Genomic DNA, 23,350 nt, shown 5'->3' with positions numbered 1-23,350 from the left:
GGAGACAAAGGAGGAGGATGGGAAAAAGAAAGAGCAAGCAAGAATGAATCTTATTAAATGGAGCGAGGTACTTCTCTCTGTCTCTCATCATGTTCGGGGCTGATTGGAGATGAAATTGCACTTCGAGGGAGGGGAAGCCCCCTCCCCTGGGACAATCCAGAGGCTCTCGCACAAACTTAATTTCAAGCTCTGTTGAAGACGGTGTTTGTCTTTTTTTTTTTTTTCTTTATGCATTCAATTTAATTTCTCAGGCAGACGTGTGAAAATGAGAAAGGCAGACCTTTGACTGTGAAGACAGCCCAGTGCCTGCTTCTTACAGATCCAGTCTCACATTGTTTTCCTCCATCACTGCCCTCAATAAGTCTGTGCACAGAGGTTGCTAAAATGCCCGCCACCTCCCTTCCACGCTTCGGTGGAGACAGTTAAATTATTTTTTTTGCATTTAAGCAATATCTGATTCATTTTTAATTCAGAACACACCCCAGCTTTCCACACCTCTGTTTAAAAACAGGAGAGCTGTGACCTTGAAAAGGCTCGGGCCTGCTGGCACCATGAAGTTCTGATCTGAACTCTGCTCTCCAGTCCATGCTTGCTTGCTCTCTTGCGAGAAAAAGGCTCGTGGTGGTTTCTGATCCACCCATTTTGGTGACGATGGCTTGAAGGGGAAGGAGAGGAACTGCATTTGGTTTTGGAAGGCTCCTGAGGGAGACGATCCTGGAGATTCAGCTCTCCCAGCCCACACAAACACGTGCTCTTTGGCTCCTCTGCAGCCAGTTGATCTGGCTAATTGTATGTTAGTTTTCCAGTCTCAAGAGCATATACACACACAGGTAAGAATACAGGTCGGGGTAGGCTGTTGCCTTTCCAGCTGACCTGCTGCTCCTGCCCAGGATCTGACAAAGGGAGACAATTTTTTACAACTAAGCCCTGACTGCAGGGAATTTAGCAGAGCTGCCGGTGCAGGATGGTTCCAGTGGGTCCGGCTTCTCCCTGCCTCCGAGAGAGATGGAGGCAGACAGGCCTTGCCCAAGTTGTTCCTACATCGTGATTTCCTACTGTGACCCACGGGAGGATCGCAACCAAAGCATAAAGCATAAAGCATAACGCATAAAGCAGTACCGGGCCCTAAAACAATTGCTGTCTGCGACCCCAGGTCATGCCATGAAAATCTTGGTTCCTCTGTTTGTTTCATGGTTGACGCAGGGATTAATTCTTTCCTGTCCGTGGCATTGTACTCGCTGGAGATTTCGGCAGAACAGTAAGCGTTGCTTTGTTTTACGGAGGGGAAGACGAGCAGGGTGGGTTTGCGGTGGTCACGGAGGGAATGGCACAGGGAGAAGGTAAACGGTAGAGACTCGCAGCAGCGTGCAAGAAAAGCAACCTTTGCAGCAGCAGCATTGGGGGGGGACGGTTTCAGTAAAGCAAGACTTTGATACATTTTTTTTTAATTTTAAAAACCAATTAAGTTAAAATTAAATGTGAAATGACGACAATCCCGCTTCGCCCGGTTTGGGAGCCGAGCACCCAGCCAGCAGCTACGCCTCGGAGCGGGACGGGAGGCTGAGCTAAGGGGTGTAAAATTGCCTTTTTACAACTCCCCGCAGTGCAAACCCAGCCGCTGACTTTTCTTTGAAAGCCTGTAGGAATTTGTTATCTGCGAGACTTCTTTCCCTCTGCCAAATTTCAGTGAAAACGGGCGACGCGTTAAGAACCCGTTCGGAGAGCGGGCAGGCGGATGGAGGCACAGTCCCGTAAGCCCCAGCTCATTAAGAAATCAGCCAGTAAAGGGATGGGTGTAAAAGCCAAAATTTTTATGGGCGGTGAGGCCATGTGAGGAGGCCCCTCGCTGTGGAGGCTACGCTGCCGTAGTCCCTTCTGGCGTAGGTAGCGAGCAGCGTATTAATTAGCCACCTCTGCCCAGTTCAATAACGAATTTAGAGTCGGGGCAGCGGCTGTGGGTTGGGAGAGGAGAAGGGCCGCGGCACGGCTCGGGACTACAACTCCCAGCATGCCCCGCGGGGAGCACAGCCCGGCTGGGCTCCGCCCTGCCCCGCTTTGCATGCTGGGAGCTGTAGTCTCGCCGGAAGGCGGGCGAACGGCGTGGGGGCGGCCGCCTGATGGTTGGGTCGAAACGACCGCGGCGTCGGGCTGGGGGGGGCGGAGCGGAAGGCTGGGCTGCTGCGAGCCTTTGGGAGGCGGTCACAGCTGAGCCTGTTCCCCCCCCCCCCCCCCCCCCGCCCCGCCTTACGTGGGCCGTCCCGCCGGGCCGCACCGGCCGCCTGCCGCTCGGTCGGTTCTCTCAGGGGGCGCGTTTCCCGCCCTTGGCTCTGCCTCAGGGAGCCTGTCCGGCGGGGGTAGGCGTCAGGGTGCGCCGCCGCCGGTGGCTCTTCTGCCCTGAGGTGGCCTTGAGCGGCTGCTTCTACTCCCGCAGCCCGCCGTGAGGAGGTCGTAGCGGGTGGGTTGGCGCCGAGCCGCCTGACGAAGCCGTGCTGGAAGAGCGGGCTGCCGCCTCGGAAAGTGTGAGGAGGAGGAGGAGGAGGAGGAGGTGGTCTGGTGTGCCCGGCGATGTAGCCCTGAACGTAGAACGGCAGCTCGTGGAAGGCGGTTAAACTCCTCACCGGTCTGGTTCCAGAGCATGGGCTAAAAGCTATGTCCCTCTCTCGTGTCGAAAATCCTTGCTTTCTGCTGTTTCTGTTCGTCTTCCAAGCCATATTTATCCTGATACTCTACCGAGGTGGGCCTTCGAATGTGTTTCGTGGGTTTTTAGACTCGCATCGGGTTCTGGATTACTCCAAAACTCATGATGTGTATACAAACCTCAGCTTGTTCACCCAAGCTCCCAATGAAGAAGCTATGCCGTACTGCTCAGCGCAGTCACCAATATTTGGTAGGTATGAACCGGTAAGTGTTTGAAATAACTGCTTTGCTGCATGATAACGTTGAACAGTTTGCAAGTTGTACGTTTTTCAGACTTTTCCGCTTTTTTAAAGTGGTATCCTGATGTAATACTTACTCTGGCAAAACTTTCTTGTGTTAATTAACTCATTTTTATGGGTTATACAAGGAAAAGTATTTTACTGATCTAAAAACTAACAATATTAAGGATTTGGCTGCATAGAGATTGTAGAACGAGTGAAAACAGTGCATGGTCTTAATACCAAGTTAGTAACACTTTTTTTTTCTTTTTCTTGGCGGTGCTGTATAAAATATGCTAAAACTTGTACTTTGGTAAGTGCATAGTTTTGACGTCTGACTCGCTGTAACTTCTGAGTTCTTTGTCTCTGCCTTATATCAAGCTCATAGTTCAATATAAATTGATTAACTGATTAAGTTGGCTTTAAATATCGTTTGTATGAGCATGTAGCTTGGCACCTTGCTCTTCATGGTGATCTTTTTGGTCTATGATTGTTTCACATCCTTTAGACTTAGAAACTTCTCCTTTAAGGTCTGGTCACAGGTTAATTTGTATTTACACTAGGACCAAATTAGAGCTGATCTTAGAGGCAGCATTCATCCAGCTACTGCATTAAGTAAATACAGAGTCAAACCTGTAAAGCATGCTTGTTGATAGTAAAGTGGTGCATCTCTGGTAATAGTGAATCAGTTCGACTGAGCCACCCAAGAATGGATGAGTTCTGTAAGCATGTGCTTACCGCTGGTTTGGGGACACCTGCTTCTTAGAGTACTGTGTAGTAAGTTACCCTCATCTGGTTTTCCATACTACACAGGTTTCTGCATGTGTAAGTCTTGCATATAACTAGTCTTGGAGCACTAAGTAGTTGCCCTGCTGTTCTAGGAAAGCTGATCACCACATGTGGAGCACAGTTAAGAGCAAATGGCTGACCTTGGTTCACAGGTGGAAGCATTTTGGAAAGCCAGTGCTGTGGTTACTCTTGTGTCAAGTTGCTTAATTCAGTTAGAGGACTCTGCTGGGATGCTTTGGATGAGCCTTTTAAGACTGCAGTCTTCATAATGATGCTTGTTCTTTTGGGAAGTTTTCTTCCTTCCTCTGTTGCTGAAGTTAAATGAAATACATGCAATATGTCTGATGAAATTGTGTGATAACTTTTGGGTATATGCCTCAGCATTTCCCTTGGAAACAGCTCTACTAAGTAACTACTGAGATACTAATAGGACAGAGCCTTTTTGCACAGGTGCCAGTTCTAATGGTCTTAGTCTCTGTTCATCACTAGCTACAGCCCATCAGTTCTTTTGGGAAGCTACAATTCTGTGTTTCTGCCTTAATTGTTTTATTTGAAAAAGAACAGCAGAAATGTGCCTGTACCCTGCTTGTCTCCACTACTGATGAGAATCCACTGTCCTGAAAAGAGTCAAATGATAAAGCTGTGGTCTCTAAAAAAAAAAAAAACCAAAAACAAACAAACAAAAAACCAACCAAAAAAAAACCCCAAACCCAAAACTAGGTGCAATTCTGTGCAGCTTGCAGGCAAACCATCAGATAAGCAAGAGTAGTGACGTATATGGAGGCGGCAGACGCAGGGTAAAACTACACTAATCAATGCTCTTAGAGCTGTGAAATCTTTAATCTTTTTAAGACCTCTTCTTCTGCCCATCCCTGAGACTGCTGAGAACAGAGGGGATTGGCCTGTATGTCATACTTTAGAGCTAAAATGAGAATGTAGTGTTACTTATAGACAGAAACCAACAGTAAGTTCACTGGGAGGAAAAAAAGAAAATGAAGCAAAGTAATTGTGGAAGTTTTGCTGCATAAAAAATTAGAGTTGAGCATATGAAGCATTGTTGCTGTGAAGCACAAATTATTTGGAGCATTGATACAGATTCAGCTTAAGAAAAATGAGCGGTCTGCTACAACTTAACTTTTACTCAGTGATATTCCCCTTTAAATATGAAGTAAATTATTCCTTCTGGTATTACTATATACCAGCCTCTTCTGGGTGGTTTGGGTTTTTTTAACCCGAGAAATGCATGCTACTCTGCAAGGTAGTTGCCCTTTGTTTTGTATGTGATGGGCCCATATGAATAGATGTATAAATACTTTATAAATGTCTTGATTGGTTGTTATCATCTTCTCTCATGGGACTGATCTCTCTTGGAAGCGTTATATCAGAGATAATAATGTCTTTTAATTTTAATTTCACAAATTCCATTACGTGAGATTTCAAATCAATTCTTGAGGATTCCAATCTCCAATTCAGAGCTGGTAATAAGTCACTGTGTCCACTCCAAAGTGTGTTAAAGTAGCTGGAAGAATGCCAAATGGCTTAAATGGTTTCTTCATCAGGGCTTTTATGAAGTGCAGCACTTTTTCCACTTATATATATATAGTAGATCATTTCAATAACTGTTGGAATGTAAGATTAGCTTGCAGTTCATCTGTCTTTTTCCTACCTCCTGAATCTACAGCATGTTGGTTCTTCCAGGGCTGTGGAGCAGGAAAGTGTAATTGCTAAACACCTCTGCCTTGGACGAACTAGACACTTGCTGACTAATGTTACTTTTTTAATGCTTAGTGGTGTCCATTGAACCTTTTGTGACCAACAACTTGAAAAGCATTGTACTAGATATTCAGTGTCTTCATTAATATTGTGAATAAATTAGTCAAAGGTGAATAAATTACGAAAAGGTTAAAGTTTCTACACAAATATCCAGTTGCCTGTTTCTTCCTCCTTTGTTTTTGGAAAAAGCAAAGCGTTTATATGCTGACTTATATGCAAAACTTAACAAAGTAGCATTTAAATTCAAAATCTGACTTTCTCACATTGCACGCAAGATGTGTTGTTTTGGTTCATCTTTTCCTCTTACCAGGAAGTAGCTTGATGGTAGACGACTCAGATTTAAAGAGGTACCTTACTTTATGCATGGTATGTGCTGAATGAGTTGGTTTGGCCCTTGAGGACTTTAATAGTTGAAAGTTCTGACTGTAACTCTGCTGTTTATCATTTGCTCATGTTATGGAAGCATTTTTTTTCTAAGCCCTTCTTATAGTAGTTACTCCCTTTCACTCCCATCTGTCATAACCTTTTAATGACTGTGACCATCTGTTGTGGTAACGAGTAGCTCCTGCTACATTTTCTGAGGGATGCTCTTCTGCTAGAGTTTCTTCTCTCAGATTTAAAGAGAAGTAAAAAGGTGGTAATGCTGAGACTTATTTTCAGCTGCAGTTGAGGCAGCCTTGTATTCTGTCATTAGAAACTGGTGCTTAAATTAAGGCTGTTGGTCTGGTGGGTTTTTTTTTACCTTTCATTCAAACAGTGGTAAAAATATACAAATACGACTCTATTAATGTAGTGTGTGGTGCTGCACTTTCTCAGTGAGGTATTCATCCATGGTACTGTTCCTGTTCGTTTAGCTTTTGTAAGTTCTGCTTATTCTGGTTGAACTCAGTAATTATAGCTGCTAACTCTAAATGTGTAGCAAGTTATTTAGAAGTCATGTAGTTTCTTTCTTAGGATGGGATAGATCTGGTCAAAATCAATAGATCCCCCTGATAGTCAAATATCTTGCCTACAAAGTAAAGCAAGCAGGGAGTATGCTGTCACTGGCACCAGCTAACAATACAGACAGGGAATTGTGAGTTTTAAATCTACACACTAAAGTTTCATATTAATTAAACACCCTCCATGTGATGGTACAGGCACAGAAAGAGCGTAGGAACCAGGCTATGGAGAAGTTGCTTGGGCGTGTCAGGGTGTTGATTCTGTACCTTGTCTGAACTGGGATCCTGTGCTTTCTAGAACATCTAAGACAGGGTTTTCCTCCTTTCCCAAAGCTGTGCGTTAGCAGTTTTGTTTTTCCCTATTTGGTTCAGCCTGCAATGGTTCTGTTCACATCTGGGATTTAATTGGATTACAGTGCATTAGCCTTTTGTTAGTTGGGCAGGAAGGAGATCTGAGAGCCAGAATTTAGCTTGTAGCAAAGGATGTAGGGCAGCCAGAGGTTTGGGGCTATGTCACAGACTAACTTCTTTTTTTCCGTGGCATATACTAGATTGAATTTCTGAGCTGAGTTTGAGGTATGGAGCCAGGCAGGTTGGGAGAACATGGCATCTTGAAAAACCTGAAAAATGCAAATTTTACCCTCATGAATCATATGCTTGGGTATGGAAGGAGACAACAGGAGTGAAACCATTGCACATTATCTTACTCATACCCTTATGTCCAAATTTAGATTTCATTTTTTGGAATTTAAGGATTATCGCTACAGAATCTTACTCTGCAATACAAAGAGCCCCAATTGCATTATAGAAAACAAAACCATGCTTTTGTGGGAGAACAAAAGGGGTTAATTCCCTTTCTTATACCTTCCTTGGAGCAATGATCTGTAGTTGAAATCCAATCTGAATGTAACATTTCTTTAGCAAGCTCCAGTTGTCATCAAATCGGTGGTTAATGGTGCTTTAGTTAAAAGATCTGATAATCAGGCAGTTCATAAATCTAAAAAGCAACATAAACTACAGGTTAAAAACAATGTTGGACTGAAACATGGTGGTCTTAAAGGCAGAAGAGGAAACTGTCTGCATAGAAGTAGGTAATAACATCATAAAATGTTAATCATAAGTGTGACCTAGATTCATGGGCCCACAACGTGATTCTCTGAAGAACTACTCTTCTGTTTCAGGCACAAAGGTATGGCAATGCACTCCAGTTCCCTACTGAGGGTAACACAGTCAAAAATCAAATACCCCCTGCGTTTCAGATACCTGGGGAAGGACTGAAAAGTGATACTTAAAAGTCAGCTATTGCAAGATCTTGCTGACAAGCAAAATTCAGGTTTTCCTTTTAAAAACAAATGAACCAAAGCCAACCAACCAACAAAAACAAACCATGAAGTGGGATTCACAGTGGCTAGACCTTCTGTTCAGACCAACCTTCAGGAAATGCCATTATGTGTGTTCCTTGAGGAAGAAAAGGAGACACTTACTGAGTATAGGTTTACCTATCACAAATGTGAGGTATACCAACATCCACATACTAGCAAAATGTTTCCCAATTCTGAATGGACAGCTTGAATCTTATGCCAAATTTAGTCCCTAAAGGGCTCAAAAAACCCCAACCCCCCAAACCAGCGGAGGAATGTTGCTTCCTTCTGTGTCAGTTAAACAGGATGTGGGTGAACGCAGGCTCAATTTTCTTCGTTACAATTGTGGCAGAGACTTGAATGCAAAATGGGCTGGAAGAAGTATCTTCTGGACTCACCTGCTTAAATACTTAATTAGATGTAAGACACACCCATACCTTTCCCTGCTCAAATGAAAGCTATGAAACACCAGGCCTAAATATTTGCTCTTTCTCTCTCAGGCTTCATTATCAGAAGTTTTTTGAGAGAAGAATTTATTTCAGTGGTTTATGAGGGAGTCTGACTTCCAAGATACTGAAAACTTAATCTTTAAGACAGCCATAGCAATAACTATGAGCTTGGAAGGAAAAGAAAATCTTATTTGTATCTATTTAAAAAACAAAACCATCAACAATAAAACCCCAACAACTTGCCTCACAGGCTTCTGGTGCAAAAAAATATTTTGTCTTTGGGTAGCGTGGCCTGCAGAGAATTGTTGGTCCTACTTAAAACTGTCATTTGAAATTGTCACCTTTTAATTGTGATTTAGGTGAAGGTTTCTTCCTAGTTCATTTAAGTCATAGATTTTAATCTTGTTCTGCATTTGTGCTTTATTTTCTTAGAAATTGACAGTGGTTGGAAACCAGTAAGACACACTGATCTGTGTATAAATATAACTCTTCTGCTAGTTCTGGAACCTTTTCTCACTACCCAGAAGGACAGGCATTTAAATAATTGTAGAATTTGTTTATTCCTATTGTAACAATATGAGACTTGTGTTGAAATTGTGATTGACACTTAATATTGATTCTTTCTTACTTGTGACTTGTCAAGCTTTTTCCATCTGAAGAACGGAAGTATTCATATAAAAACACAAATTTTTTTTTTTTTTTTTGATTAGGTAAAAACTGTTGAACATACCCAGTATGTTTTGTATTTAAAATTGAGGTGCTGAGTAGAGGAACTGTCATACATAGTTTCTTTTGCTACCCTGTGCCTGTTCCTGAAAATGTAACATCTCTCTTCTTCCTTCTCAGTTCTGTCATCTGCTTTTCCCAAAATTTTGAAGTACTGCCTGCTTATCACAGCGTATATAATTAAATAATATAGCCAATACAGAACTTGTGGCATGTGATTATACAATCAACTTGAAACGTTTTTTAAGATAAAGCTAACATTTCCTAAAGCATTTGTATTCATCCAGGCTTTAAACTATTTCTCCCCCAACCTGCTGAATATCCTTTTGGACATCTTTGTCCTTGAATCTCCTCTGAAAGAGGCTTAGAGACTTTCTCCATATGGGTGGTAAAAGCAGATACGTCTGTTCATCTTGATTCCTTTTCAATGCTATTCTTACAGTGAATACATTTATTCAAGGATCCCATCTAAGCAACACAAGACAGAAGGTTTGCTTGTGTAGTAGGGAGCCAATACCAGAAAAAAGCAAACTATGCAGGAGCTTGGTGAGACTTGCTGGCTGTGCTGGGACTCGGGATGCCTCTGGCAGGGTGCCTGCCGTCCTGGTGCTGAGCCCGGCACCCCTCGGTGTGGAGCCGTGGGGAGGTGACCAGCAGGCAGTGGTGGAATTCATCGTGTGGGCACATCTGTGTGGTCGTGTTAACTGTTCTGTGGTGGAGCTGGTTTCTTCAGTAGTAAACATATATATAGGTTTGAATGAAGATTGAGAAACATCACTGATCTTTTTTTTTTTTTTTCTTTTTTTTGTGTCTCTCCTTACAGTTGGTCCATTAACCATCACCTTCAGGGTGCTCCCTAGTGAAAGAATGATCATAAAAAAAAATCCTTTTGTTCAGTCAGGTGGCCGCTACAGGCCACCTCACTGCTTGGCACGCTACAAATCAGCCATCCTTGTAGCATACAAGAACCAGGAGAAGTACCTTCACCATCTTCTCTACTATATTCATCCTTTCTTGCAGCGCCAGCAGCTCAGTTACAGTATCTACTTGATTCAGCAGGTAAATCTAAATCAGATGTGCCTGATGGTGTAGCTGAACTTCCCAGTTAAGGGTTAGGTTCTGAACAAGAAATGGGAATCTTCTAATGTGGAAGTACCATTTTACACATGGGTTTAGAGCAGGTTGGTTACGTGCTGTCCCATCTCCATGGCTGCTAATGATTGAAATATCATACCACTTGTTAAGATCATCTTTCTGCTATTGATTTGTTTTGCCTTTTTTTTTTTTTCTTCTAGAGGGATAAAGTTGTCATTAAGTGGTAACTTGTATTTTCAGCTGTTCAAGAGTTGGATGTGGTTTGTCTTGTAGCTTGTCAGTGTGGCTACTGAGCAAAACTGTTGAGACTAAATGCTAAAGTGAAGTTGGCTATTTTTAGTCTGTATCAGATAAAAACATCTGGCTTGACTCTGCTGTGGGGCAGCCTATGCAGTTCAAACAGCCGTTTTGAACTGACGTGGACTGGTGCTGCAAAAGATCAGTGGTGTGAGAGCAAGTTTTTGATTCATTAATTGAAACTGATGGTTGATTGGGAGGGAGGAGAAGCTTTTTTGTTTGACCAAGATCATTTTTTTTCTCATTTCTAAGCTTTAATAAGCAGTAGTCAGGGCAAAAGTGTTGATGTGCAGATGTACAGGGAAGGATTGACTTACTGGTCTCTTAAAAGTCAGCCTTCTTCAGGAGCCTGCAGTATATAGCCCCTGACCCAGCAAAGCTTACAATTGCTGAGAATATTGTGAAGAGAATGGATGAAATTTTCAGAGTCCGGGGCATGGAATTTGTAGCCAGTATTGATTCATTCCAGTGTCATTCATTTGAATAAGGCTTTTTGATTAACATAAATTTTAATTGAGTTATCCTCTTTGTTGTTTTGGTGAAGAAATGTAGGTTTTCTTTTCCAGGTGGGGAATGGTACATTTAACCGAGCAAAGCTGCTTAATGTTGGTGTCCGGGAAGCCCTGAAGGATGAAGACTGGGACTGCCTTCTTCTGCATGATGTCGACCTAGTACCTGAGAATGATTATAATCTCTATGTTTGCGATGAATACTATCCCAAGCATATGGCTAGTGCCATGGATAAGTTTCAGTACACGTAAGTGCCTCTATGTGCTTTGGATGTACGTATCCCAACTGGTTCACTTTCTGCATAGAAAGTATGAATGGGGACAGTGAAAGATACAACCTTTAAGAGGTTTTCTGTTAGTTTTGCAGTAGTGACTTCACCAGAAAAGGGTATTCTTGCCTTCAGTATTGAAGCTTTTTTTTTTTCTCCTTCTCTTTTAGTCTGCCATATAAGTCCTTTTTTGGGGGTGTATCTGCTCTGACTCCAGAACATTACATGAAGATGAATGGGTTTCCAAACACATACTGGGGCAGTGGTGGTGAAAATGACGACATTGCTACAAGGTACTAATGCACAGGACAGGCTTAAAATAGAAGGGAGCTGGCTAGTTAAACATGTAGCATTACCCTAAGAAAGGAACTAAGATGTTCCTTAAGAAGCTTGCAGTATCATTATAATCCAGAATGCTGTTGGCATTGGGAATGGTTAATGTCAGAAGATGTTCAGAATCTATGAATCCACTCGTTGTGTGCTGGGAGGACAGAATGTTACTTCACATCCTTGTGCCTTCACTCGCTCTGGAGTGCGTCCAAGGGGTTATAACCGCACGTGGTTGACAAGTGACTCCATTGACATTAACAGCCCCAAGGGAAGGGAGGAATCTGCAAGCTTGACAAATAAGAAAACCAAGAAGGTACTTACTAATTTTCAGACAGTTGGGAATGTAAGTTATGTTAAGGGCACCTAGGTTGCTCCAAGTATTACCTAATCACCAATATGTGGAATTAAGGAACACAAGGAATTCTAACTTCTGTCTTCAGTGCTGGGTGATGGAGAAGCCTGTGTACTACTGTGAGTCAGTGACAGCAAGATCTGATGTTTTTTCTTATACTTGAGTTGCCATGGCAGCAGCATGCTATAGAAGTGAATACAAAGAGTTTAGTTCCAGGTACTCAGCCTAATGCAAATTCTTCAAGTACAAAATCACAGCTGTAGCTTCTTTATTCAGCTTTGTAGTTGCACTGTGCACCTTCATCATCCTGCATTGAGGCAAGCTCACGGGCAGTTCATAAAACTAAACTGATGATAAAGGCCTTGTGTGTTTTTTGGTCTTGCACAGCATGACAAGTTATACAGTTTCAGTGGAATGTTCTCTTTGAGGACTGCAGGAGTTTTTACAAAGCACTATTCTGGGAATTGAAAGTCAGATTTTCTAACATACAATTCCTCCTTTTCCTTTCAGAGAAACCTAAGTAAAAGGGTGTATGATTGTTTAGAGATTCAGCATTTACTAAAGGAATAGAATGCCAGGAAAATAGATTTTTTACATCAAACACTACAATGCTGGGTCTATTCAGCTGTTCTTAGTACAGCTTAGGCATCTATTGGGGTTTTCAGTAGCTGTGGTAGAGAGTCATGCCAGTTATGCATAGGAGCGCACTTCCTTACAGAAATCTCCTAAGGCAAGTAGGTTATGTAGATCCCAAAATAGCCCTTTCTTGAAGGGACGTAAATCATGTGTCGTTTCTCCGAAAACTTATGCTAATGATTAGCAGTGTTCTGGCCCATAGGTACATGGAGGCCATGGACAGTGCCTGCTCATGATTTAATCACACACTGATGTCTAAACCTGCAGAAATTAGGAATGGGCTGACTGTTTTTGAATGGCCAGGTTGATGCACCTACTGGGATTTGGATTTTAGGAGGTGCTCAAGCGCTTCTTACCATGTAGCAACAAAATTAATTAGTATTTGAAATTGGACATTGAAATGTCAAAAAAAACCATCCTGTGTAAAGATTTTTTGCTGGGATACTGCTTATTAAAGCAGAGTTAGTGAAAAAACATGCTGGCTGCTATTTATATTATACAGTACTGCAGCCTGACAACTATTAGTCCTAGCAAACACCAGGATCTACCTTTTATTAGAAGAAAATACTAATTGGAACTACTTACGTGTTAACATTATCAACTACAGGAAGGTCTGTTGTTTTTTTCTTAACAGTAAATGAATGTATTAACTGTTTCATAATATGCTTTTAGTTTAATCTTGTAATGCAAAATCTGTAACAGCAAAGCTAGTTTAGTGTTCTTGCTTTTTCTTGTCTTTTTGACTGAATGTGCAATAAGCTTATGTTCAGAAAACAAACCTTGTCTAAAACTCAATCTGAAATAATAGTATGTCATACTGTCAATGAAGTGTTGTAATCATTTGATGGCTCTAGACTAGCAAATATTTTCAGTTCTGTAGCCTCTTTCAGCTTTTTAACATTCCTGCTTCAGCGCAGCTTGCCGCTGTACCAGATCTCCGTGGAAGGCAATCACACGTTGCAAATGTGCAGGTTAGATAACTGCAGTTGAGCAAACATTGATTCTTACATTCACAGGAATTTTCTCTGTGTAAGAGCTGCCCTGTGATAACAGAGGTTTGCTAGCCCTAGCACTATTACAGGCACTTTGGTAAACTAACATAGATGCCATCAGCAATGAGTTGCTTGAAAGTCACTCAGAATGCTGTTTTTAGGAGCTCTGTTCTGGAATTCTGAGCCTTCAGTTCACTTTTATCGAACTGTCCTGCAGCTGATCAGCTCACATTTGTTTGTCTGGTGCCTGTATTTATCACTAATCTCTTATGAAGCCAGTCCTCTAATCAGGCCAACTGAATGAATGGCACTTCTCAAAGAACAGAGAGAGGCTTAATCTGGATCTGAAACTCAGGACTGACTTCCTTTCAGAAACTGCAAGTTTGGTGGTTTGTTGGGGGTTTTTTTGTTCTGTTTTTTTTTTTTAAGTCTAGGTGATGGACCTCTAGGCAGTAAAAGCTCTGCTCTTACAAGGAAGTGAAAATAATGCCCAATTGTCAGATTCATGGGAATTGCTCTTGAATGCTCTGTATGCTGTTGTTCTTTCCCTGCTTGCTATAATCCTCTTTACCCTGTTGAAACATACTGCAGCTGGGAGCTTTCTAGCGCAAGCCCGGTTAGAACCTGCTAGAGAAGATAATGCGGCACTGCGGTGGTGTTAAACTTGCTCCCTTTGGCTTCTGCATTTTGCTTTGATTGCATTAACACTGAAAACGATCTCTGACTTTGAACTTCCCTATAACTAAGCCTAGAAATGGCATCTTTATGCCTAAGCAAATATTTTGTTTCTTTTTTTAAAGGATTCAGCTAGCAGGAATGAAAATAGTCCGGACATCACCTCACCTTGGACGCTACAAAGTGATGGACTACAATGAAGAGACAGAGACTCAAGAGCCTTGGAGAAGGTAAGTGTTTGGGGGGGCAGTTAGGAGGCTGCTCTTTGCCTTGTGGCAGGTTGACTGTTACCATCATCTTCCTCAGAACAGGTAGTAAGTATACCTAATGCCACTGCTTGTTTTTCTGCTTTAAAATGTGGCTATTTAAAGAAGGCTCCCAGTCAGTTTCAGCTAAATCATTCTGTATCTGTCTCTGCATTTGAAGGGTTCCACCCAGTCTCCTACTGCTAAGGACATGTGTTAGCTAGGAAGCTAACACATATCAGACTTAAGCATCAAATTATACAGGGAATAAAACTTAAAAAAAACCCACCACTGCCTGCCTCGTGAATAGGTAGAGTTCAGTTTGAAGAGGCACTTTGCTACAACTTCCTGTAATAAAAACTTGCTCTTCAATCGGTGTGGATTTACAATGTGCCATTAAAATAGCGGAAGGCAGTATTCTAGCTTGAAGACATGAGGAAGGTGCTGTGAGACCTTAGCAAAGACTCGGTTTTATATAAAAGAGCTGGAGGAGGGTGTTGGGTCAAGTGTGGCGCTTCTCATACTGACAGTGCAGACTTCCCTCTGTCACCTCAAAACCCAGGTTTCCATAACAACCCTGTATTAAAACCTACCTACAGCAGCTTATGTACACCATTGCTGCAAGCCTCGGTGTTGCACTCCCAGGTCTCTCTAAGCTGCTGACAGTTTCTTGGTTTTTTGTGGACTGTAGTTGCCATCTCCCTCGTCTCCCTGACAGGTTCCAGTGCAAATTGTCCTCCTTGTTTAGAATAGTCAGCATGAACTTACTCTAATCTGTTTAGTCTTATAAAATGCCTTCTCTCTCTAGTGTGTATGATGTGAGAAGAATTTTCTTGGGGCTTTTCTGCTAGCAGTTTTCATCTGCTAAGTACATGCCACCTCTGGAAGACTATTTCTTCTGCAGCTTCAGCTGCAGACATCACCTCTGTTGTTCTAACTGCAGGTATTGTTCCTTTTTCAGGCCTACTTCTCGACACAACACCAGAAAAACATGGAAAGATGATGGAATGAATTCATTAGAGTTCAAGCTCCTTTCCAGGACAAAGCATCCTCTTTATACCAACATCACTGTGGACATTGGATATGTTCCCCCATTTTCTTAAGAGAATGAAAACAAAAGCAGAGTTTGGGCTCAGCGTGGCAGCATGTGTATGGGCATTCAGCCTCTACCTCCTGTTGTGGTGTGGAGTCTGCACCACCTGAGACTAATCCTTTTGTCTTTCATGAATTTCACTTTTCTTCTCACTGTTTTAGAAGAAAAGGCCTCAAGAATAAGGTACGATAGCAAATAAACAGGCTGTGGCTTACTGTAAAAATTGTCAAAGCACTGTAAAACTAACTACTGAGCCAGACCCACCTCCCAGCCTTGGGGATCAAGGTCTCCTTGACAGTAAGCTGACCCAAGTTTTCTGGAACTGTTGTTCCATAGCTGGATAGCTCTGTACTGCTTTGTACTGAAGTGTTAATTGGGATGCAAGCCATTCTGTCAGATGGGCTTCTGAAGTGCTGTACTTGGAGAAAGTGTTGAAGCCAGTTACTGTTCTGTAAGTATCTTTTGTGAATCTGAGTAGAATAAATTGAGTTATGTGTTTGGATTAAGATTTTCTAGAATATTTATTACACTCTTACTAAAGGAGAAAGTTGCTCTGAAATGAGGCAACACCAGAGCTTAAGTCTTTGTTTTTTCTGGCCTGATCCACCTGTGTTTAAATGCTTCTCTTGTAGCTGTAAGTAATTCAGGCTGAATGGGACCTGAGGCTGTCACCTAGTCTAACCTCCTGCTCAGAGTAGGGAAATTAATCTGGTATTATTTCAGCTGTTGCTCAAACACTAATTATCTTTCAAGGTTGATCTGTCTTCAACATAAAATACTAGTTTTTCCTCTAAGTCAGGCAAACATGTCAGCAGTGGAGCTGTGACCCTGGCAGGTATGCAGTTGTACTTACCTGACTGTGAGACTGACACAGTCTGCTGAAGACTTTGCCCTTTCTGTAATCTTGCCTTCCCTATTAAGTCAGTCAGTAGCACTGCCTACCAGGTCCAGTTATTTTGCAAGCATGACCGGGTATTTTTGCTTGGTACTTGTAGGTACTAAAATTCCCTGTTCACTGAAAAGCTGCATCTATCCCACTAACACCTAAGGACTTATTTAAAGCTTCAGTCTTCTCTACAGTTGGAATGATGTGTCAACCAGCTAGAGAATCATCCTTCAATATTACAGTAAGCAGAAGTTGCTTTTTGTAATGTAATTAATGTATTGTGTCCTAAAAGAAACTCTCTCAAACCTGGCTTCATATTTACCTGCAAGGGATGCATAACTGACAAGCAGGTGTAAGGACAGTTAAGTATAATGCAGTAAAGAAAGTGATTTAATTAAGATTTTAGCAGAAATGCTGTAGCATAGTGGAACAGTTAGTTATCCACAGACTTTCACCAGTCTCCTAAAACAAGAATCACAAATAATAATGGCCTGGGTACGTATACAAATATGCACTCTGCTAACAGTGTGGTCCAAAGCATTAAACACCACAGACAGGAATTTCTGACACACCTGGCCACTGCATTTCCTTCCAGATCTCTCCAGAATAACACACAGCCTGCAGCCTACTGCAGAACCGAGACTTTTGTTTTGCCACAGGACACCTCAGCAGTCCTGCAGCAGGGTGAGCTGAGCTCATGAAGGACAAGAGAAGCCTTTTGAATGCAATGGAGTGTATTTATTGAGAGAGTTTTAACATCTCATCCATTACCATTATTGCCCTTCCCTCCCCCATAAGCAGTTTTTCCTCAGGCTGGAAAAAATTAGCCTTTCTCAGCAAGTTTGTAGTTGGTGAAGAATTCTTCTGCTTTTAATGAGAAAAGACTGGCCTGGTCCTTTTGAAGTCATGGGAGTGTTGGCAGTGCTAGGCAGCCTTCCCCCTACAACAAATAGGAAGTTTAAGAACAGTTGCAAGAACAAATGTTTTTTCAGGAGAGTTAGTTCAAGTCCTTCCACTGGACCAGCCCAAACAAGGACACTTTTGCAAATGTCCCAGCAGAAAGTGCATAGAAGAACGTGAGGACCTGTCCCTCGGGTCAGTCCATAGCCCCAGTCCTCACAAAAGGAAATGACCAATCAATTAGATGCTGTCAGGAAAAAAAACCACCTTTCTTCTGTGCTATTGAAGTACTCGTTCAAGCAGAGTGACAGGAGTCATCTGCTGTAACAGCAACCACAAACGAGATCTGTTGCCATTTCCTATAACCTGGGTGGTGCTCACCCTTATGAGATCTTGGGCTGCGTGCTGAAATCCACCGTGATGTTGACATATAAAGGGTTATGTTCCACTGAGAGCAGTTTATATGAACATGAGTTCAGCCCATCTGTTTTCCACGTTCTCGATACCTGACGTAGAAGCTTCATCCTGAGGACAAAGAGGAGAAAAATCTTCATTGACAAGCGTAAGAGAGGATTTTTTGAGCTCTTTCTCACTACTAGTAAACTTGGAGGCAGAGCTACTGCCTGTCTGTATCTACTGGGAACATAAAGTCATGCTTTTCCTGTCCTCAGCATGGACAATTGGACATGGGGAAAAAAGTCCTTTGGTTTAATCTCTGAAATCATATGCTCAAATCATATCCATGTAACTGTAACTTTGGAAGTTTCTCAGGAACATCACCCAGTCAGTTCTAGGCAGATCTCACGTACAGAACAGCAGCCGCCAGCTGTGAACAGTGGTGTCACAGGGCTGTCCCCCACAGCCCTCTAGGTACCACAAAACACCCGTTTGGCCTGGAGCAAAGAACATGGCCCCCAGGTGCCTGGCTCCTACCCACACACCAAGACAGTGCAAGGTGGAACACTGTTCCTGACTCACCTCTCTCCATTCTCCTCATTACCGTGGTCTCGTTTGTGGAAGATCATCGTGTACCTGGCTACATCAGCAGACGGCCTCACCACTCTCATCTTCTGCATCTCAACCCTGGAAAAAGCAATAGTGCATGAGCAAGATGTCAACTATAAACAAGCTCTTAAGGAAAAAACCAACATTTGGAGACTCATCTCTTGTGGATGCCGTGGAAGCAAGCACAGAGAACTGTAGGAAGCTCATCTGCATCTCCTCCACAACCCATTTTCCAGAGAAATGGGGCTCAGAGTTGTGTTTCTGGAGAACAGGTCCAGTAGGGTGACAGATACCCCTTTCTTTGAACAGAAGCAGGTAGCTACTACAGCAGAGGTCATGTAGAGCTTTAAGTACACATTATACAACAGAGTACATTTAGATTAGTATTGTCTGGTCTAGTTTGTACTGCCCTGTATTAAGCTAGGAGGTCTGTAGCAAGATTCCACATGTTTTGCAACAAGTTCATCTCAACTACTGCAGTAAAGCACCTATACTTGATAGTTCTCCACTTAAAAAAAAAAAGAAAAACCAACAACAAAAAAAACCAAGCTTGTTTTCTTTTTTAACAGTTGGCAGTCAGCTGCAAAATTTTTACTTGTTCACATAAAGAAAAATTTCTTTCTGAGAACAGTGCCAGAAACACTAAGCCCCATGCAGACATCAGGCACTTGACTGGAGCTTTTGGCCTTAAACGTATCTGTGGAGCACAACAGTTTTGCTCTGTCAGCAGAAATGGTTAACTTCATGACAATGGAATTAAGGAATAACCCAGGTCTTTGCTAGTCACATCAGCAGCTGAAAAGAGCAATAGGAAGCAGAGAACTGAAGAAACTGAGCCCCTTACAGATTTCCTGTGACTACTTGTAGCAGTAAATTATCAAAGAAATACAACAGACGATCTGAAAAATCTCTTTGATGCGCACCTTAGGAAGGGGCCCAAAAGAGACAATCAATCACATTTAGCATAGAGGCAAAACAGCAGGACCTAAGAGCACTCCGGCCCGAGTTCTTGAAGATACTGAAGGGGATGCTGCCATCTGCCGTCTTCGCCGAGGAAGGCTGCAAGGATCTGTCCGTACAACAACCCACCGAGACAGCAAGCCTCCCATTACCCACCACTGCAGCCTCTGTAACCAGCCCAGTCCAAGGTCCACCCGAGAGGGAAAGGCGTGAGCCCAGTCCAGTTGCAGCGTGCACTCTGGGTCATACAAATTGGTTGCCACACCAAGACCTCAGCAGCTGCAAAGTTACGAGGTGCCACGCACAAGCAAGCATCGCTTTTGATTCCAACCGTTTGCAAACATTGTAGAGACCCTCAGTAAATCCTGCGGATCTGCTGCCCACAGGAACATTTGAAAGAACACCACTACCACCTTTGCTCATTAACCATGACGCTTCTCGGGAAGCTGGGGAATAAGACGGTACCAAGCTATCCCCTACCACAATAAAAGCTATCTTCCCAAGAGGTCACAGGGAAGTTGGTGTCTCTAGCTAGGGGTAGGGAGGAAAAAAAAAGTTATGATTAAGAAGGGACAGAAATCCATGTCTCCAGCAGAGATTTTAGATTTCTTGAGGTACAGCTGACTGATCTGCTGAACTGACACAGAGAAAAAGTTTCATTTGGAAGTTCCTAATTTTAACAGACTTGATTTCACCAGTGTAATTATTTACCATTACCAAGGATAGGAATTTTATGTAAACAAACATTTGGGGGACATATTTAAGCAACTGAAAAGGACAAACACTTAAGAATGACAGAGCATACCCAAGTGACAAATTGACAGGCTCTGCCAGCAGAGCTTGCAGGGTTGTGGGTTTTTTCTGTTGGTTTTGTTGGTTTTTTTTCCCTTCCTTCACTAACAGCAATGCAGGATTAGAGGTTTCTTCCTGGGCAAAAGATCAACATAAAAGTTTTGTTGACTACTTTGTCCCACTAAACCTCTCAAACTATCAAGTTTCTCCTACTTTGACAGGCATGTCTGCAAAACAAGTTTTAACAAGAGCAAAGGGCATATGCATATATATGCAGTCTTTCTAAAACTAAAGTTATTCACTATCTTAACTATAATCAATACCACCTACATACAAACTAAGCCCTGCTTGGACTAAATCATGGGAGTCAATGAATGCAAAAAACCCAATCCCACCAAAACACACCCACACTCTTGCAAAGTATTGGAACACAATACATTTGTGTCTCTGGTTCGCTTGTTTTGTTTTTGTCTCAGCCACACAGTATTTGTATTCTTGCTTAGAAGCTGGTTATAACAGAAACGGCAAGATTGAAGTCTGGCATGCGATTTGCCAAAAAAAACCCCAAAACATAACAAAAAAAAACCAAAAAACAAACCAAAACCCACCAAACCACAAAAAAACCCCACCACCCTAACAAAACCCACACCCAACCAACAAGCTGTCAGGAGGAGGAGCAGGTCTCATGCGTGCCTAACCTTTGCAAAGAGGAAACTGTTCACAGAACTGCATCTGGCACTCCAAACCCCCACTGCAATACTGTTCTGAATTAAAGGCTCCTGTAGTGCTCCACCTTTGGAGGCTAGGTGTGAAGTCATGCCCATTTTTTTTTATGTATTTACTTTTTTTAAACCAATTCCTCCACCCTTTAACATCCATTTCCCTCTAGCTTTTTTTTTTTTATTATTATTATTTATTTTTTACCTGATTCGAAGGTCATCATCTTCTCCACCCCAACCCCAGTACTTGTTAGAGAATCCATTCACCTTGGAAAACTGATCTCTTGTTAGAGCAGTTACACCTCCAAAATATCCCCGGTACCGTAACCTAGAAGTACACAAGAAGAGAGAATGAAGAATTAAAAGTCAAATTCTACCAACAATGAAAGTATCACCCTGAAACTCTGGATCTAGACTTGTCTATCATAGAGTTCAGGGCGCAGAAATCCATGAGGTTGGTCTTGTTCACTTCCTCTTTTCACAAAAAGATGATTTGCTTTAGGCCAGAAAAAGTCAGCTCTCCAACTGAGAACACGGAGCCTTCTTCAACAGTTTCTCTCTCTCTTTACACAATTCCCCTTGCCAGCCAAAAAGATGCTTCACCTCAAGGACTCTGATGAGTAGAAAAGCAACAAAGCTACGCACTAATATAGTGGAAGCTTTGCAATAATGACAGCAAGCCACCATCTATCTTAAGAGCTGAATCTGAAAATCTTGGAATGAAATCAGATCCCAGCAAGGGGGCATGTGCTATGGGATATTGCAGGACTAATTCCAAGGTAAGGTACAGTGCAAGTTACTTAGTAACCTAATGTAATGGAGCTCAGCTCTAAAGGAGATTAATTTCTAACTTCTACCTTCCCTGTCCTAGAAACCGCATCTACTTTAAAAAGTTATTGACATACCATGCTTATTTATCTTCTTATACCATTTTGCTAATTGCTTTTCATGATAACCTCCTCTTTCTTGGCATTACAACACAGCTTCTACTACGTTGCCACTGCCAGCTTCAGAGGTGATGTGCACATGGCTGCAGATCACATTTTGATTTCTAGATGTATGTGAATCTAAACAGATGGACAAATTGCCAGGGCTAGAAAGTATCCATTATGGCAGTTTACATGCCAGACAAGCGAAGGTGCAATGCTTCTTATTATTTCTGTTTTACCATGAATCTAATTTAAAAACACCAAAAAAAATCCCCCCAAACACCACACACAACCTCCCTCAGACTTCTTCCTGGCTGATTTTTGCTCCCGTCATAGCATCCCAGGAGAACTGCAGAGGTTGAAGCGGCCTCTGGGGATCAAGCAGTCCAACCCCTCTGCTCAGAGCAGGGTCTGCTAGAGCAAGTTGCTGAGGACCTTGTCCTTTCAGGTTCTGAGCATCTCCAAGGATGGAGACTTCACAACCTCCATGGGCAACATGTTCCAGTATTTGACCACCCTCACAGTAAAAAAAGCTTTTTCGTATGTTTAAATGGAATTTCCTGTATTTCCATTTGTGCCCATTGCCTCTTGCCTTTCACTGGGAATGGTCCGCCTCCACCTTCTTCACTCCCTTCCATCAGGTATGTACACACATTGACAAGATCCCCCTCTGCCTTCTCTGCTCCGGGCTGGTAGAGCCTGTCCCAGCACTCAGCTTCTCTTCACATGTCAGATGCTGCAGTCCCTTAGTCATCTTTGTGGCTCTCCTCTGGACTTGCTCCAGTATGTCCACGTTTTTATTGTACTGGGGAACCCAGAACTGGACACAGCACTCCAGGTATTGTCTCAATGGTGCTGAGTAGAAGGGAACAAACACGTCCCTCAACCTGCTGACAACACCCCTCCTAATGCAGCCCAAGATGCTGCTGGCCTTTGTCACGAGGGCACATCGCTGGCCCAGATCCTCTTCTATAAAGCTGCTTTCCAGACAGATGGCCTCCAGCACATACTGGTGCATGGAGTTACTCCTCTCCAGGTGCAGGACTCTGCATTTCCCTGTGTTGAACTTTAGATTCCTGTTGGCCACATTCTCCAGCATGACACAGTTCTCCCTGGTACATCAATGACCCCTCCAAGATTTCTATCTTCTAAAGACTTGCTGAGGGTGCAGTCTGCCCTATCATCCAGGTTACTAATGAAGATACTAACTAGTACCAGCCCCAGCACCAAACTCTGGAGTAAACCACTAGTGACTGGCCTCCAGCTGGACTTTGCTCCACTGATCAGAACCCTTTGAGCCCAACAGTTCTGCCAGTTTTCAGTCCTCCCCACTGTCCACTTACTAGTCCATACTTCATCACTTTCTCAATGGGGATGTTATGGGAGACAGTGTTGAAAGCCTTCTTAAGTCAAGATAAACATTATCCAATACTCCTCCCTCATCCACCAAGCTAGTAAAATCAGAGAAGGCTATCAAGTTGGTCAGGCATGACTTGTGAAGAGACTGGCTTAATCACCTTCCCAGGGATTAAAAGGTGAGGTTGACCAGCCTGTAGTTCCTCAGATCCTCTTTCTTGCCTGTCCTGAAGATGGAAGTGACATTTGTTTTCTTCCAGTCCTCAGGAACCTCCCCCAATCATCATGACCTTTCAAAGAGAACAGAATGGCCTCACAGTGACAGCAATCAGTTCCCTTCGCACTCATGGTTACAT

The 23,350-nt window shown here is 42.7% G+C and overlaps 2 protein-coding genes across 13 annotated transcripts in view; one reads left to right on the top strand and one right to left on the bottom strand.

The window, feature by feature from the left end:
• The first annotated feature begins 534 nt into the window (after positions 1-534).
• On the top strand, positions 535-21,361 carry LOC115343600 (beta-1,4-galactosyltransferase 3-like). 4 transcript variants are annotated; one of them, XR_005932798.1, is made up of 9 exons: positions 891-1,258; positions 2,708-2,887; positions 9,778-10,013; positions 10,913-11,103; positions 11,295-11,417; positions 14,235-14,339; positions 15,316-15,898; positions 16,929-17,017; positions 21,296-21,361. XR_005932798.1 is itself a non-coding variant. In XM_030019747.2 (8 exons), exons 1-8 carry the CDS (start codon positions 792-794, stop codon positions 15,455-15,457), a joined length of 1,071 nt encoding a protein of 356 aa, XP_029875607.1. In that variant the 5' UTR covers positions 535-791; the 3' UTR covers positions 15,458-15,949. The 4 variants fall into 4 exon arrangements, 3 of the variants coding, with proteins under 3 accessions (XP_029875607.1, XP_029875606.1, XP_029875608.1); XM_030019747.2 differs by lacking the exons at positions 16,929-17,017; positions 21,296-21,361 and adding an exon at positions 535-830 and having other exon boundaries at positions 1,204-1,258; positions 15,316-15,949; XM_030019746.2 differs by lacking the exons at positions 16,929-17,017; positions 21,296-21,361 and having other exon boundaries at positions 15,316-15,949.
• The window catches only part of B4GALT4 (beta-1,4-galactosyltransferase 4), a 34,358-nt gene continuing 28,057 nt past the window's right edge, over positions 17,050-23,350 (bottom strand). For 8 of the 9 annotated variants that reach the window (XM_030019749.1, XM_030019753.2, XM_041124777.1 and 5 more), the window contains 3 exons: positions 20,915-21,037; positions 18,212-18,316; positions 17,050-17,758 (listed from right to left, as the gene is read on the bottom strand). In XM_030019749.1, coding sequence (XP_029875609.1) covers positions 17,617-17,758; positions 18,212-18,316; positions 20,915-21,037 — 370 coding nt within the window. In that variant the 3' untranslated portion in view covers positions 17,050-17,616. The remainder of the gene's footprint in view (positions 17,759-18,211; positions 18,317-20,914; positions 21,038-23,350) is intronic. The other variant, XM_041124778.1, reaches the window with a different exon arrangement.

The sequence above is a fragment of the Aquila chrysaetos genome, chromosome 7 (assembly GCF_900496995.4).
Source record: "Aquila chrysaetos chrysaetos chromosome 7, bAquChr1.4, whole genome shotgun sequence".
Taxonomy (NCBI): Eukaryota; Metazoa; Chordata; class Aves; order Accipitriformes; family Accipitridae; genus Aquila; species Aquila chrysaetos.
Note: the sequence above shows the minus strand (reverse complement) of the source record. Positions and strands in the feature narration are given on the sequence as shown.